This window comes from Pithys albifrons, chromosome 4 (assembly GCF_047495875.1).
Source record: "Pithys albifrons albifrons isolate INPA30051 chromosome 4, PitAlb_v1, whole genome shotgun sequence".
NCBI classification, from domain to species: domain Eukaryota; kingdom Metazoa; phylum Chordata; class Aves; order Passeriformes; family Thamnophilidae; genus Pithys; species Pithys albifrons.
The window spans coordinates 53,489,241-53,507,622 of record NC_092461.1 but is presented as its reverse complement, the minus strand read 5'-3'; the positions used below and the strand labels follow the sequence as shown (position 1 = coordinate 53,507,622).

The 18,382-nt window shown below is 38.6% G+C and overlaps 1 protein-coding gene across 4 annotated transcripts in view; it reads right to left on the bottom strand.

The window, feature by feature from the left end:
• Positions 1 to 18,382, bottom strand: part of RUNX1T1 (RUNX1 partner transcriptional co-repressor 1) — a 113,519-nt gene that overhangs the window by 74,014 nt on the left and 21,123 nt on the right. The window contains exon 1 of one of the 4 annotated variants that reach the window (XM_071554194.1): positions 4,283 to 4,431. The exons of the other annotated variants lie outside the window; for them this stretch is intronic. Within the exon in view, the coding sequence (XP_071410295.1) occupies positions 4,283 to 4,289 (7 nt within the window). The 5' untranslated portion in view covers positions 4,290 to 4,431. Of the gene's footprint in view, positions 1 to 4,282; positions 4,432 to 18,382 lie in introns of those variants that run through there. 4 annotated transcript variants of the gene reach the window in all.

Below are 18,382 nucleotides of genomic sequence, written 5' to 3'. Positions count from 1 at the left end.
TAATTTTTTGTAGAGTTATCCTTGATGTACACACTTTGAAGAAAAAAGGATGAGGCAAACAAATGAGAAAACCGATACAGGTATATGTACATTTCCTAAGAGAATGAGATATCATGTCTTCTACTCTTAAATGTATCAATTTCTCTGTTTGGCCTTTAAATTGGCATATAACATCATTTAATTTCATGCAAAATTGGTATTCAAGTCTTCTTTTTAAATTGCATATACACAGATTCACATTGATTTGCAAGCTATGACAATCATGCCTTAAATATGTGAGTGTGGAGTCCAAAATCTTCAAATCAAGATGTGATTGGTGCTAAACACCCTATGCACACCAAGGAAGTATCACACCTGAGAAACGATTTTTTTGTTCCTGAGCAGCTAAAGGTCTGAGTTATAAAGCACTAAATCTTCACTGAAAAACTGGAACTTTGATTAAATATATATATTAAAGCCATCTCTACAGCATGATCTGCATTCTGTGATGTGTAACTTACTTTCCATACATGTATAGCAAGACACAGTTCAAGGCCGCACTGGGTTCAAAATAAGAGCAAAAATGTTATGCAGATTTTGGAATTTATTACTACCATAAAAGACAAAGAAACTTTAATACTGTGAAAAACAAGTCATCATATGTCACCTCTCAAACCCTACCATACATACATATCTGAAGAAACCAGTGACTCACAGTCCTCTTAGGGAAAGAGCTTTTCACTCAATAGCTGAATCCTGAAGAAGATAAAGTCATTTTGTAGGATGATGGGAATAATGATGCAAGGTTAAAACTTAGACTTAAGCATTTCCAGACACATTTTGCCCATTTGGCAGGAAACTTGTTTTGTAAGACACAGAATTATCCTAAAATAACAGCATAGCAACCGCAACTTAAAACAGAGCAAGTCGGTTAATGGACTGCTAGGAGACTTTTGCTGTGTAACAGCATTTAGACACATATATTATTTAAAAAACAGGTGGATAATCCAAATGTTCAGTTACTAGGACACTAACAGTTATGTCCATGGCAATTCCGTTTCTGTTCTTTAAACAAATCATCACTTGCAAGCACTAATGTTAAAACCAGAAAGCAACTCTAGTACACAGTGGCTATAAATGCCAAATCAATTTTCAGCAGATAATAAAGTCCATGTTTTACAATCAGCAATACACTGTTTTACTACCCAAAATGTAAGCTAATAATATATAGCTCTGCTAAATGGAAAATGCAGATATGCTGTTAAGAAATGGGCTGGCTGTGAGATGATGGATAATTTCTGCCGGGACCTTCTTAAAGCTATGTGCAAATGTTTTGAAAATATCACATGATGTGGCCATGTGTTAAAAATTACAGCCAGTTAAGTTCTCTGCTAAGAAAAATATGTGGGCAATTTATGAAATGCACTCCAGGATGGAAATATCTTAAGTAAAACCAGATTTTGAAAACAAACGTGTTTTTTTTTTGAAACATGAACTTAAAAAAAAAAAGTTGCAGCCACATCTGGAGAGCAGAAGTAAAGAAAGGGTGGTCTGACCTAATACCAGGCCATCTTCTGAAAGAGCAGCATTATTTCCGGGCTACAATGACTGTGATCACTGATTGTCCTTTTAAGGAAACGATGCTGAATACTGCCACGGGCAATAATAAAGCATTTTGTAGGCCAACATCTGTTCTTTGAAAGTACTATAAAATGACTGATAGATTTGTAATGTTTCATAAATAAAGTCCGGAATAAATATTATTAAAAAAAAAAAAGGAAAAAACCCAACTACCACACTCACAGTAATCAGAGAAACTGGTGTAGGGTATTAGATTTGAACACTGTTCCCCCAGGAACAATTATTTAAACACTTCCTAGAGTTCACTACACCGAATGACAAAATGGTTAACTTAGTTAAAGCAAGCTGCACGTTAACGGGATTATCTTTCTAGAGACTTTTCTCAGAGTTGCAGCACTGCCTTAAGAGAGGTCTAAATGGCTTTTTACATTGGTTCATTAGCCAGCCTCAGTGCTGTCCTCTGCCCTGACAGGGAAGCAAGAAGGTGAGCGGCCAGTTGCAACTATAACAGTGGTAGCAATTTGTCTTTGAAGGGCAAATTTAGTTTGTCTAAGTGTTACCGGCACACAGAAACCAGAACTCATCTTTATTACTTCCTATTCTTTGCCCAAAAGAAGGACTTCAGATGTCACAATCACTAAAGGGATGCTTCTGAAATCAAGACTTCACACATACACAAAAGGCACTGACATAGTATCAGATTACATAAAAATACACATCCTTTTAATCTCCTGTACATAATGTGCTTACTTTTAAAATACAAAATCTACCCCAGATGGCTAATAATGCCCATTTGAAAAAACACACCACCACAATATTAAAGGGCTAAAATATGCTGTGAACAGATTGAGAGGCAGTTCATCCTAGAGGAGAGTAAAAAAGTGCAGATGGGTGTCAAAAATAGCCAAGTGTCAGATCTGTTCAAGTATCTCCATTCTGGCACATGCTCCCAGTCACAGCTGTTAGTGTATTCTCTGTATCCAAGTGCAAGGTTTTCTAACACTCGGAGCTGACATTAAAACACACTTCTTCCTTGCTACTGCTTTAAAAAAATGTTGGAAATTAAAGATTTATTTAATGATAAAGCTTAACTAGTATTGATAAGAGTATACATACTCAAGTGTAGCACATGCCATTTTGATTAAAGATGCATGAAATTTTAACCAGCAGGTAGATCAAGTAATTTAAATACCAAAGGCTTAATAGGTTTTCAAAAACCTCCACTCTAGGCATTCCAACATTGTTTGCCAACTGTCCCAAAGAATGCACACAAAGTTCAAGGCTGGTAAGAATGTGTCATTTTAGTACCTTTAAATATCGTGATAGAACACAGAAATAGTTAACTGCATAAGATAAGTTTCATACAAACACAAGGGAAATATCAGTGGATTCAAATTACAAACAATGCACAGCTTTCCTAATTAATTAATTACTATGGTATCTCTAATGAAGACCACATTCCCAGGAATGCAATGCATGCAAATCAAATTTGACATTTAAAGAGTTAAATTGACCTTTCATAGCCCTCAGTTGTTATCTATGCAAATTAATTTGCCTGTATTTCAACCATATAAATCCTCTTAGCCTTGTGCTTTGAGCAAACAGAAACCACTTTCTTGTTACAACTACAGGATCAGCAAACATAGCAGCAGTAGGGTATGACCGTGTGTAAAAATGCTAAAAGGAAAACATTCTTCCAACAACTGGCAATACCTACATGCAACTGTGGCTGCAGCAAACTGGCAGATACTGTTTCAAAACACCATCTGTGAGGTGTACAGACTCTGTGATCAAGCGTAGCCTCTTCTGCCTGTCCTACCCAAATAATCCACAAGAACCAGCCAGCTGTAGGATCTCTAGTCCCGTCTCTTTTTTTATCCAGAACAGAGGCTGTTATAATCAGGCACATGGCTTTTTCCAGTCCCTACCAAATGGGAAAAAACCCACCACAAACAAAACACACCAGATTCAATCCACTCGGTCGTGGTCAAATGCCTCACAAAACACATCAGACAAATCACCCTGCATAGAAGCGTTTTTATTGGCAATAGCACTTATCAATTAGACAAGCGATTGTAAGATCTAAGGGTAATATTTTCCTGAGGAAACCGACCTGTTACAACTCCCAGCTCCATAGCAATTCCTTAAATTCGGCAGATTTTTTTTATTGTTTTATTTTGAATCAACATATTTCAGTGATTTGTCTGATGATGGTGAAGGACTACAATTTAGGACAAAGCTGGAATAATTTGTTTTTTAAATTTCCCTCACTTCTACAACATAAACAGCTTTTCATAGAGATAATTTCAGCTGATGGGTGAACGCTGTGAAATGATCTCTGCCGATCAAATGTTTGCAGATCCAAGGTGCAGCTGACAGTCATGAAAGCCAGCCTGAAGCTGTATTTCTCTTTGCTAAAAATCGCCCGTGCAGAGACCCACACCCACAAAGCCAGTGACTTTCTGCTATTTCCATGCCTTTTCATTGAAACATCCAGTCCTGCTGTAAGTATCATCTCTGGCAGTTCACTTGCACAAATCCCCTCCCCCAAACACATACACAACAGAATTAGCATCCGCAACCACTCCATACCCATATCAGCTTGCAAATCACCCTCTATATTAAAAGAGAAAACAAAAAGAGAGGCAAAATATACTATCAAAAAAAAACAATTAGCGTTTCCTCATTTAAAACCGAAAGAGCTGCAATAATTTCAACTCACCAGGCATCCTTGGATAAAATATACCACACTGTAAATGGCTCTCTCCTAAAAGCAAGCTTATTTAGGGCTCAGTGCCTCCTGTTCTGGAATGAACAGAGAGAAGCGAGGAGGGCCATCAGAACTGGCTGTGGCAGCGTAGCTGGAGGCAGGATGCTGGGCGCGTGCGTTTGCCAGGCAAAGACAGATGGAGAGCTGACACTCTGTATTGCACTTGGAGCAGAAATGTGAATGATGACAGGAGCACATGTGGCCTTGAACCCAGCCCTGTCTCTTCAGGCAGAACAATGACAGGGATGTGTGTGCAAATTATCACAACCCTGGCTCCCCTCAGCTGACTCCTTTTACTCTACCTTTCACACCAAGTTCCAGATGACCAAAGAATAGAAACTAAAATGCAGAGTGATAAGCCAAACACTGAATTATTCATTTTTTGTTTTAAAAGTTAACCCTTTCCTCTGCTGACAACAATTAAAGAAAAAGCATCACTTTGAATCAGCTCTCCTCCAAAAGTAGAAACAAATTAATTCATTATTTTAACAGCCATAATTTTGTACTCCATAGGACTAAGTTTGTTTATTTAGCCAGAATTCAAAACATGCATGAGAACATACAAGAGAATCCCCCCTCCTCTTCCCACACTTTGGTCATTATTATTCTCCTTTACTATAGGGAATGGTGTATCAAAATCACTCCCTTTCTCAGAGTCGCAGTAGTATGTGTAAAATAGAACACACTTAGAAAGCAGACCACTTACATTTTACTATAGTGCTTTTAACCCCCTGGGATTCCTCCATTGATATGTTCCAAACATTTGCAGCTTACTCTCCTTTACCTTGCATGGTGATCCATGGGGGATGAAAACAAAATCTTCCCTGTAAGGCTTTTTCAAAAGCTAAACAATCATGTCCTCCCAATTTCTGATTTTGTGCACCCCTTAATATATTTATCCTTTACATGAATAAGGTATGCCTGGCTAGGTTCAATTCACTCTTCCCTATTAAGCTTTAATGGACACCATGATACATAAAACTACAAGTCTTTGTTATAGTGCTTTATCTAAAGCTGGCTATTTTCTTCTCAGCAGTCCCTCTTTAGTCCTTTGTAAAACATCTTTCCCTCTTAGAAGAAACATACGCCTGACTCGCATGCCTTCTGCAGCACGTATAGCCTTGCACAGAATTCCAGGCACAAGGAAAAATATCCTCTTTTTTAAAACTCTCCTCCCATTCAGCATTTGCAAAAGCTTCTCCCTTTAGTAATGAGCATTTCTCCAGCACCTAGCATGAAAGTCCTGATTCTGACTTTGCCTTTGCAGTATACATTCAAATCCTTTATTGAAAGGCAACAATTCTGAATTAGATCTTGCCAGTGTAAGGTTCATCCTTGTGTACTTATGTGTGCACCCCTCTGATGTTGCGTTATGTCATCTTCTGCCTCTATTATACAGAAACAACTCTGCTTTTAGGCCTTCCTCTTCCTTTCTCTAGCTGCTACAGAGTCTGATAAAGATCTGTTTAGGAAAAGGGCACACATGCGAAATTAAGCAGAAAGTAACAGTCCTTCCAATGTCCAGACTGAACTCATGAACATTTCTGTCTTAGAGAAAATGAGTCACTTAATTTACTGAGATTTCCATGATAACTTTTAAACACTAAGTGGCACCCTTAAGTTTCACTTAAATAGGACAGAGACTGCAAACACAGGACTGGCAAATATAAAACTATCAAGAAGAAAAGGAGCAGCTCCCCTAGCCCCAGAAAATACCCTGGCACTAACACCCTAAATGCTCCTGCTACTTGAGGCAAGTCTTTTCTTCATCTTCATCAGATACCTATATAAAGTTCTATGTAATGAATTTTTGAGTATCAGAGAGCCTAAGAGAAACACCAAAACATAGAAACATTTTCATGACAGCCTGGTTTTGTGAAGGAGGGAAAAGCAGAGAGAGCAAAGGGAGACAAGCAAGGGAAAGGGAAACAAGCAAAGTCTGCGCCAAAAAGGCCTTTAAAGAATTTACTGTCCTTATATTTTTATTATTTGATGCACTACTTAAACCAGTCAGTTAGTATTGTATTTGCTGTGTTGTTTTCCTTTTGTAATGCTGTACTCTACATGAAAGGAAAACCATTTTCACAGTTGGAAATGCAACCTTTCATCAACATAGATGCAGCCTGGATCAGCTTCAGAGTAGAAAGTAACAAGTCAAAGGTATGACGCATTTTAATAAAACCAAACAATATGCACTCTTAAAAGAAGGTCTTAATATCAGTACATTGTAAATCCACAGACCACGGCTCAAGAAATTGAACTTCCATATGCTGTGCGATTATGCATCTTTTTTTCTGTGTGTAAAAAGCCTTTTTAAGCTGTTATCTGACTACAGTAATTGCCACTTAAATTGATCCACGTCAACAAAACCTGGATCCCTGGAGATTCTCACCTAGAAGTCTGCTCATGGAAGGGGCTAACAGAATGCCTGTGCATCTGAGACTACTTCAGCATTTTCTCAAGCAGCCAGCTGCATGAATAGTTTTTCCCTCCCATTATTTAATACACTGAGGCAGGCTGCAACCCATTTGGCAGTCCTCCCTGAAAAAATATCTGCAGATATTTATTCGTTTTCCCCACTCCCCTTTTTAATGCAGTCACTTAAAGCTTGCCCTAAAAGTTTTTGCACCAGGTCTGAAATTTTAGCAGGCCAAGAAAAGGTGGACAGACCATTCCGTAATATGGTTTTATTCTCCACCAAGAAAAGAAAGGTGGTGGTTTTAACACTGAACAATTCTGCTGCAGCACAAGAGTCAGTGTTATGCGTAAGAACAAAATGAAAGGGCTACAAAGAGAATGAAAAATCCAGAAGACAATTTTTGGCCAGTTTCTTTATGGTGCACATTATGCCATGCCATCCTAGGTGGGCATCAGCTCCTTCTCTGACAATCACTCAAATGCTTTACAAAATAATTTTAAATGACCCTCTAGAAGTCCTTCTTTTTAAAATGGACAAAGAACATAAACCAGTCTCCATATTCATATGTTTGAAGCAGGGGGAAAAAAAGATTTTTATGCAGTGGATAATACAAGATATCCAAGACATGAATCTGATGGAAAAGAGAAATTCCAAACAACCACCATTAAAAAGTACAGAGGTTGCCTTTAGTACAAACCCAGCTTACTAACAGGGACTGGAAGTCCACTGAAACACATCTGTAGTTAATGAAAGCTCTCTATTAACAGTGAAGGAAGAATTTAACTCAAAGCTTTTCTGTAGGACTTCTCAACTTCCCGCTCTACTTATAGCAGACTGTTGTGATACATTGTGACTTCACACAGTGGGTATTAAGTGAGTTAATTCAAAGGAGCTGAAACCTCATTGATCCTAATTGAAAGCAATACACCCAACCAAATAGTTTTCTACCCCATCTGCTCTGGCCTGCCACCAGCTATTCAATACAAGAGAATTAATAGTTTCAGATATTCTAACAGACCCAATAAAAGCACTCATTTAAGCAGGACTGCATTAACAAAGTGAAAAACCAAGGGCAAAATGGGTTCAAATAGAGCATTTTACTCCTAGTTGGCTTTAACAAAGCTGAATAATGCTTATTCTGACTTTTTATGTGCAAGACTTGATAAACTGAATGAGAAGGCACTCAATGATCAGTCAACGAGCATTGATGAATGGTCATTAGGACCCCCCCAATCTCAGGGAAGGCCATTCCACAAAGTGGCACACCAGCTTGAAAGGGCGGACTCACTAATGTCGAGATTTCCCCGCTTGCTTGTTCCACTTTCACTTTCAGACCACTGGCCACCAAATGAGGCTGACATATTGGAAAATAATCTTTTATGGGCGAATGGTAAATAAAAATGGAGGCATTAGCTGGGCTTTCAAATTCAAATCTACTAGTTTTGTCAGCCCCAAAACGTTTTGATTTTCCACCCAGCTGGAAGCTATTAGTGTTTTCTTAAGGCATCCCACTGACAGGGCAAACCCACCTAATGTGTAAGCTGTAGAGCTGATGTGGGGAACAGGGGACGACAACTTCTGGATGCTTTCCGAACTTATATTAAGTTGACACTCCAACCAAAGTACAGTAAAAGTAACACCTTCAGGAGAAGATAACTAATTTCTTGCTGCCCAAGTATCTCCTACTTTCTGGTGCAATGCCAGCACACCTAGGCCTGTAATGGGTACCCTCAGTGCAACTTTTTCCATGACATTGTACCTAGCTTCCCTTGGTTTTACTGCACTACCACAGAAGTCTCAAGCTACCCAAGAAAGCCATGTCTTTATAATCATCCAATTTTTTACTTGGAAAAAGAATTTATATATTCCAATAAGATATGTGCTTATCTGCTAACAGCAGCTCTGAATGCATGCAACACAAAACATTTGCCAGATAACACTAAACATTTCCCTAAGCATTTCCTTATTGGCAAGCCTTCCTGGACTTCTGAAAAAAGACAAATGGGACATTTAAAACATACACTGCTCTGTGAAACATGGACTAATTGAGATTACCCACACAAATCAAATACTCAGCAATTGAAAGCTACGGTCACTAAGGGAGGAAGAAAATATTCTTAGTTGTCTAAGACAAACTGTTCACCATGTTACCACCTCCAGTATTGGATTAAATTCATTGGAGTTGAGAAAGCATTCATGTCTCCTCAGTTAAAAAAACTTGTAAGTCATATCCATATTTCAATAATACCCTAAAGAGTATTTCAAATCATCTGTTAAGAAAAGGCAGCTTTGATAGTGGACTAGATTTAACAGCCTAGACTGCTTGCCACTTTTTGATCAAAAAAGAACCAAAAAAATTAATTCTTTTTGCGTGCTGTCAGAAATTCCAGTGACAGTTTAGGTTTTAAAACAATGAAAATATACATGAAGTCCTAACATGGAAGAATAGTTCCACAAAAAATTAATTGACTCAGAATGGAAGGGACACTATAGGACAATGTATGCTCTTTTCCTCTCTATATTCATTTTAGTAAGAACACTCACATGGACAAACTCACATATAAGTACCTGTTTTGGTGTCTAATTCTTTCACTTGATCTGGTCTGAACAAGTTTTGCCTCGTATTTTTATTAAATACTGTATTTTCTGTAATGTGTGCAAAAGAAATTAGAATTGACTATTAACTTCTATCATCATTTGACTTCAAATGAAATTACCACACCATCTGTGCATAGACATCACTCAAGCACTTTAGAAAATTTGATATTGATTTGATATTATTTCTGAAAGGACACAAGCAAATACCAAAGATGCCATCTCACAAACAGAGAAAGAACACATTCAGTGTGACCTGGAGATGCCTGGATGAGACTATCTGCTCCTGCTGAACTTGGGTCATATTTTAAGAAACAAAAAGAAGAAGGAGGGGGAAGGGGAAGGGGGGGGGGGGGGGGGGGGGGGAAGAGAAGGAAAAAAAAAGGGTTTCAAGCTATCAGATGCTTTTTGACTTGAAGCTCAGAGTGTTTGTTCGTTTAACATGGGTAGGGAAACTCCTCCTGCGGTAGTATATTAACCCTAGTTTTGACCTCTAATCGATGTCTTTTCAATGTATAGGATCTTCATAATAAAGATAATGTGAGAGCATATTTGTGTGAAATCGTATCTACTACTAGCCATAAATTCGAGCCTTGCATTTTTCTTTGTAACATGTCAATATTTGTGACACTAACTAAACATATTTTATTCATTTGACAAGGACTGTTACATTATATTGAAAACTTTTGTTTCAATGTCACCACCTCCCCGTTTTGACTGATGGCGAGTTAGTTTTGTTAAAACGCACGGGGTGATAGCGTATGCTCCAGTGAACTTTCCCTCCTCTCAGCACCAGAGACAAAAACCTGCAGCTCTGCTCTGTGCTGGCAGCCATCTGGCCAGCTTTCTCTCAATGCCTGTCCCACACCACACTGCAGGCAAAATTTCAGGGCTCTAGAGCTCTGTAGAGCTATTCATGACATACCAATTTCACATTTTCTGCTTGTACGCTTGCAACAATAAATGCTAATGAGGACTATGAATGACATTTTTAAAGACAATAAAAAGGTCTCCAAATCCCTTGCATATGGAGACACTATTTTCTAAACTTCACCTTCTGTTAGGGAGCCATTACACTCTAAAGGGAAAAAATAACCTAAGGAGAACAATGAGATGATCAAAGCATAACCAAGTACTTAAGAATTCCAAAGAAAACAATGTTTGCAAAGCTAGCTTAATGACAGACAGATTTTATGCTGATGTACAGCACTAACACTTCAGCACAGTAACTCCCTTTTTCGATAACAGTACTTCTCATCGAAAGGCTCAAAAAACTGGGGGAGAGGGGGAAGCCACAGCAAATCCTTGCTTTCAATGACCACATATAACTCCCACAAGCCACAGACTTGGACTTAGCAATTACTAATCTCTACATGAGTTCAAGAATACTCTAAATGAGCCCAAGAATAAACTGTTATTACTAATGGATTTGGAATGCTACACTTTCATAGAGATCACTGTACTGACCAAGTGTAGCCAATGCAAATATCAAATCATATTTTCTTCCCAAAAATCTGCCTATTGCAATGCTAATGCTACTCAAAAAAAAGTTGCATTTACTCTGGGTAATGTCTTTTGTATTTAATTAAAGAGCTTCCCCTTATTAGGAAGATTAAAAACACTTTCAGGAAAATCCACCAGGTGGAGCAAATACACAGCGATACAAAACATTTATTTATGCTTGTACTGCCATTTTCAACAAGGGGAAAATTGTTTATATGCAAATATTCTTACCTCTTGACCTCCCTTCTTCACCCTTTTGTTATGCAGTGATCAACTTGTACATTTTACTACACTTATAATGGTACAAAAGCTTCATTCAAAGGAGTCTTTTAACAAAGTTACTGTTCCTGATGAGCTCAATATTAATTTGCAAACCACAATAGTCATAAGATATATAAGGGAAAGTAAAGAATAGTATTATTCAACACTTATGTATATATACATATATTCAACAATATAAGGATAAGATTGTGCTTGTAAAACACACTGACAAGTATTCAGAAAACAAAGCTCTCTTAACATCAGGTAGCAAAATCTTTGCACTTGCCTCCATTGTAATAGGCTGGAAAACTGGCTATTCTGCATGTCTGGTTATCTGTTTACACACACAGTAGTGCCGGTAACTGCACAGCAGTGCCATTGTACAGTATGTTGGTATTTGCTAGTAATGCCTTTATTTTAGTGTGACATCTATCAACTACTGAGGAATATCAAGAAAGCAAGTGGATGAGGGCAGTGAATAAATTTTTCAGCACACCTAGGACAGCTAAGCATTATTTCCCCATTTAAACTATTTGTTTTCCAGAGCCAGGTGAGAGAGTGTTCTCATCATCAAATATTTTTACTTTCCCTGATGAATGAGGGGTCTAATAGCACAGAGGCAGGAGGGCACATTTTTACATGAAGAGAACTAAGTCCTAACCGAACAGTTGTTCTTTCTTTTATGGATGAGTCTTCTCACAGTTATAATAGAGCAACCCACTCGCAGACCATGTAATTGCTAAAATGGCAAAGCAATATTACCAAGTGAACTGCTCTTATGCAGTTCAGCATCTGGAAACAGAATCAGTACACAGACTCATTCAACCCTCAATGATGAAAAAGCTTTATCCTAAGTGACAAAGAGAAGGTACTGACTTTAGTCAAAGAAGTATTTTTCTTTCCATTGTTTCCTTAGTTACACCTTCCATCATGTTTTTCTCTGACTTTTCCATTCAGTTCACTCTGTATTCTTTCTGCCATCACATCTGTTCCCAAGTTCATGATGCTGGGGGCCATCTCCTCACTCTGCTACACATCTCCCTGCTCCAATTCAGTACATACCCTGTTCTCTGCTCCTTGGACATTCATCCTCTCCCATCTCTGCTAGCCCTGAAACCTAGAAGTTGTTCCAGGATTTGAAGCTCTGAGTATTACCATAAAATATTATTCACAATTACCACAAAAACAAAATAACAACAACCAGCACTCTAACACTGAGAGACAAACACTGTGCCAGTTAGATTTCCACTACAAAACTGAGGCAGAATGGGATCACCTAATTGTGCAACTGAAGGAGCACATCAAGCGTCCTGGAAGTACGATGTGTTGACCTAATAGTTGTGCTTCTAGTCTGACCCAGATGAATTCCATCATAGCTAGGGGAAATTAACATACAAAATCTTTGTTTCTTCAAAAACTGGGAGGACCTTGAGGAACACAGGCCTTTAAGTAAAATTTCATTTTATCCAATTGTGCTGTATTACACATGGTACTTCATTGTAGCCATTCAGAAGAGAAGTAGAAGAAGAATGCAGAAGTGATTATGAAGTGGAATTTCATACCAAGAGCAAATCACATCACTTCATACTAGGAGAACATGTGCAAAGGGCAGCAGTAAGTGTTTGGGCACAATGCAAGGTGCCAATCTTAATAAAGCCCAAATCAATTTGGGGAACCATTATCCATACAAACTTTCCTTAAGGAACACTGTCGCAGCAGAGACCTGCAGAGATGGCCAAGATAAATATTTTTCAAGCAGAATGCTGATTTAAAGCCATTATCTCTGAGGCATTTTGAGTGGCAACCATGGTTTTAAGACTATAATTTTCTGCCATTTTCAAAGAGACACAAGAGAGTCGATGGGTAGGAGGAAAGACAATGTGATGGTTGTCGTCACCACATGCCCATGGAGAACTTTCATTTAATGTCTTGCTGGCTGAGGTGTGCAATGGTTGGCTAGAGGTCACGGACTGTTCATGCACATCCGGTCATGTGTTTATACACACAGTAGTGCTGGTAACATCACAGCAGTGCCATTGTACATTATGTTGGTGTTAACTATTAATGCCTTTATTTGAGTATGACATTGTTCAACTACTGAATAATTTCAAGAGGGCAAGTGAATTTAATCCTATAGATACAAGCAATGCTTATTTAAATTATGGCTTCTTTACAGTATGACAGGATAAATACATTTAAAACTACATCTCTAAGTAATCCATTTTTACTTACAGGCACCTTTACACCAGAGTAGCCTAAGAAATTCATAATGAAAAAAGGTGCCTGATTCAAAAGGTGAAGGATTATGTACATATTTAAGAGTTTATAAGACCATGATTATCAATCTGGTAACACTGTAACAGCTCTTTTGTTGCACCATCCTCTGCAAATCCTTCTCAGATAGCTGATTAGGGTCACAATAGATGACAGTGACTCTTTTGGTCCCACTGCTCTATTGCTGACTCCCAACTGCGTATGTGTACTGAAAGGTACCTCTCTCAATGAAGAGTCCCCAAAATCCTTACCTGGCAATGTCTGCATGCAAGAAGAAAGGTATGCCCTTAAATCTGTATTACAAATTCCTAATGAAACATTAGCAAAGAAAATCTAAGTTACCGCTCAACAGATTTCAATCTCACCTACAAAGTACCCAAAATCCCTAGCACGTGAAGATGGTCTCCAAGACTGATGGCATAACTCTACAGACTGGACCAAAAGCCTTCAGCATGAAAGAAAACGAAACCTTTGTTAATTTTAAGCTCTCTTTTTCTACTCCTACAACCACAAAGATCCTTCTTGGAACAGCTTCTGCCCACAACAATAAGAGGCAATAGTCACATGCTACATTCATTTTTGCTAGAAAGCCTTATTAATTATGTTCCCTCTCTCCCTCTACTACTTGTACGTACTGATCGTAAGGTCTACACGCAGAACTATTAACACCACTATGCTATAAATTCAGGTATTAAAATTGTACAAATAACAGGAAAATTCTTCAATTATCATTCAAACAAGAAGTCATACTTTAATTTTGCACATGCACACCCGCAAAAAACCCCAAACAAACCAACAAAAGAAAACAAAAACAAACAAAAAATGCCTATATTTACGTATATAAATATTCAGTATCTTTCAGGTATAACCATGAGCTTTACATCCCAGGGAATACTTTTCATTTACAGACCCAAACCTGAGTGACACACAGAGGCCTGTCTGCACCTTCAGCCTGTTGAGTGATTTCAATAAACAGCAGCTACAAGGAGCAAGGACTATAACTTACCCTATCCTAACATTTTAAAATTGAACACCAAACAGGACATCTAAGAAAATCACATGAATAATGAGAATGGAAGCATTGATAGCCAACACTACTGTTTAATGTGCCGTGCCAGAAACAAACACTGGCTAGGTTTGAATCCATGAGATGAAGAAAAATAATGCTGCCAAGCAGGCTGAAAATATCAAACTTAATATGCCAAGTATGATGATAACTACAAAAACAATTACCATTTTCAAAAGTTTAATTGCTGCATAACACTAATTCCATCTCAAATAATTTTCTCCTCAAAAGACCATCACTGAAAATAAAAGAGGTCAAGCAAGGGGAGGAAGAATCCAGTAAAAGAAAAAAGACACAAATTCAGAAGCAAAAGGGTTAACATGTTTTGTTTCAGTCAGTATTATACCAATGCCAGATTACAAGGGAAAGACTAAAAGAGCCAATTTTTTTTATTATTATTCTTCTTTAAAAGAAAAAATCAAGCCTATCTGTCACAGGGTTGTCCGGGCTGGAAGAACCGGCAGGAACCTCAAATTCCTGACCAAACCCTCTTCCACACAATGCCTCCTGAATGGAAGGAACCGAGGCCCGGCAGAGATAGCCTGCTGTCAGGAACCAGCCCTGACGTTTGTGGACAGACGGGGCTGGCCTCGCAGGATGTCAGAGCAGCAAACTGCTGTTCGAGATACTGGATTTTCACACACTCCCAGCCTGGATGTTTTGCTCTTCAGGTAATTAAACAAGGAAACGGCACTGATGTGTACGACTCTGACCCTGCGCCGCGGCTCCGCGGTTCTGCACATCAACTTCCGCACCAACTGCCCCGAGCATCAGCAGAGTCTTCTCCTGCCGCTCTCTGCCTCTCCTGACACCAGGCTCTGAAACAAATCCTCCTGGAAATATCTGCAGTCATGCCCTTCCCCACCCCCACTCCCCCCACTAAAGAAGGGCTAAATTATTTGCTCTGTTCCACACATCTTGCTGCTTTCTCACAAAAGAAAGGAAAAAATTAAAGAAATGGGCACTTTTGGGTAGCTGTTCTTCAGCCAGTCGTTCAAAACACTACATTTATCTAGGGGAGGGGATGAACAGATAAAAAGATGAGACAAGGGATTCCCAAATTAATGTTTAGTTTAAGGTCATTATTCAAAATGAAAAAGATCCTGAAAAGTATTGCAAATTCACCCAACAAACTGCCAGACACTCGTTTACTTTGAAATAAAATTATTCTGATTTAAGCATTACTGAAGAGTCTTTGTCTTACAAGAGGACATAAATCATAGAACTAGGCATAAGAAAAATAGACGAGTGTTTTCCTTCTCTTTTTCCTCAAATTTAAGAAACAAGAAAAGGCAGGTGTTACCACCTATACTTGGTGAAAACCCTACATAGGGCTGTTCTGTGACTGACCTAGTTTCTATGCTCTTTAAAGGTTATTTAAACAAAAATGATTTTTAAAAAAGGTAACACATTGCTACTTCTTTCTGAAAAATCCACAGAATAGAATACTGGCTGAAAAGAGAAGAGCCCAGAAGAAAGAGGAGTACAAAAGCATGCCTGCTCGTCTGTGTTCAACACAAAGAACATTAAATGAAAACAACTGGCACGCTGCCAAATTCCTATACAGGCAAAGAGATTCAAATAAATTGATTTCACGCATCACACTGACCTGGGATCAGTGAGCTGTGGTACAATACACTTGCTGCTCCATGTGGGGCAAAGCCCATTAACGTTATCAGAGCCACAATACACTGGGAGGGGGCTGGGGGGGGGAAGAAGGGAGGAAGGGGGAGGGTGGGCACAGAGAACAAACACAAACCCTGCAAAGTCAGGGTTAAAAAATAATTTTGAAAAAGGAACTTGAGCTGGAGTGCTTGGTTTCAAGTTTAATAATATCATATTGGAAGAGCTCATCCTCTACTCACCTCAAAGGCTTTCAAGATCATATTTTCAAATGAAAATAAATACTAGTGTCACACACACATGCTCCCCCTACATCCCACTTTTAACACAGTTGCTCTCAAACTCAGTTATTCTCTGTAAATTTCCTCCCTTCCCCATCCGCTAGCATTTTATATAGATTATGGGTTATTTTCTTTGTACTTCAAAAGCTGGATTCTTGCCCAGGACACTCTTACTGGCTCAGAAAGTAAGCTGAAGAAATGGGCCACTGTTCTCAACTGGCCCAAATCAACCTCACCTACAGAGAAAAATGCCTTGTATGCAAGGAAGCAACGGGCAGGGCATTGGTTCACTTTGCAGAGTCGCGCATACACACTCCTTCATACTAGAGAACTCTCTCCAAATCAGCGTATTTCAAATTTCACTTTCTTATGAGGTGTGAAGTAATCTATGTGTGCTGTGGAACCTCTCCTTGTCATCCTGGCTTTGTTTTTCATTACACTCCCTCACACTCCAATCAAGAGCAATGCCAGCAAGCCACAGGTGTGCACCACATGAACAGAGGAAAATCTGATTGTAAGGACAATTTGCTGTCAATATTACACTTGTCCTCTTTTGCATCTGTGGTATGTTGGGGGATTTATTATTTCCATTGTACTGTCTAAGATATAATTGGTAAGCAAACAATTGTTTTGAAGATAAAAAAATTAAACCAAGAAAAGATGACTTTGCAATAGCAAAATGAAGATGCTTGAAAGGGGTCACATCAGGGGTAGTCAGTGCTACAACAGGCTGTAGAATAAGGAGGCCATAGATTCAAAACACCTTTTATTTTGCCTTTTATTCCATTTTGGTTTGAAATAGGAAGTCAAATCTTCTTGGGCAGCAAAGTCCATATTAAGTTAAGTTCTATCAGTGTTAGCTTCACCTCAAATCACTCGTTTAACTTGAAAAAAACCCCACCCTCATTGAAAATGTGGAGCTTCTTGGCCATTTAAGACTAAATTTTTTGAGCATGTGACAAACAAATACATCCAGATGTAGGTACCTTATCCAGTCACCTCAATTCAAGTAAATGTCAAAATGGGAATGCCCAACTGTTAACCACACCACTGATCTTTCCCTATAAGCTACAAAACAGATTTGGATTCTTCATCACCAAGGTGAAAACTAAACAATATTGTTAACTCTGTAAGATGTGTCATAGAGAGGATATGTTTATTTAGGTATAAGGCCACACTGATAGAACTGCACAGCAAAGGGAATCATGTAGTACACAAAGCAACCTCACAATGGCAGAGATGTGTCTGCACAACACTGAATAAGAGAGATAAGGTGTATTCCCTCCCATTTATGAATACTTCAGTAGTACCATCAGATCACTTGGCTTTATAAAGATTAAATGAATTTTAGTCATATTAATTTCCTTTCTATAAAAATGAATGGTATTAGAAAACAAGCCCTTCTCCCAAGTTGTAGGAAATTTCCATTATCCTGCATGTGTTCTGACAGCAGTAAACCACAATAAGCTTCCCATCAGTATGCCAGCACTGCATGCTTCAGGCATGACATCTTTACTTTCACATTTATTTATTTTTAAAATCCTTTATGCAGACCCATATGGCAAAAGAAACTAACCAACAACCACCTGACAAGGTAGACTTGCACTTTGAAAAATAGATAGTAAAATTGAGAATTAGTCAGAAGCTACACACTGCTAAATTAGCAAAATAAAAATGCAAGAAACCCTGCTAAGATTATTCACTCTCTTCCAATCCTGCCTGAGTACAGGAAGCTCCCAGAGAAGCATTCACTTTTCTTAAATTGAGCTAGGAACTCGAATTAGAATGCAAATTCATTTTTAATAGGATTTAATTTTTTTAAAGTATGCTCATACTGGTGCACAAAACCTTGGGCCCTGCCCCTTTCCACAAGGGGACATGCAGAGGCTCCTGCTGGCACTCTCATCTATTCTGCAACTCTCCACACCCCAGAGACAGAGCAGCGTGGGCCATGGTGTCTCAGGTGGGAAAACAAGTGTTATCATGAAGGCTTAGCTACCTTTAACCAGAACATAGCGTAGAGTACTTGG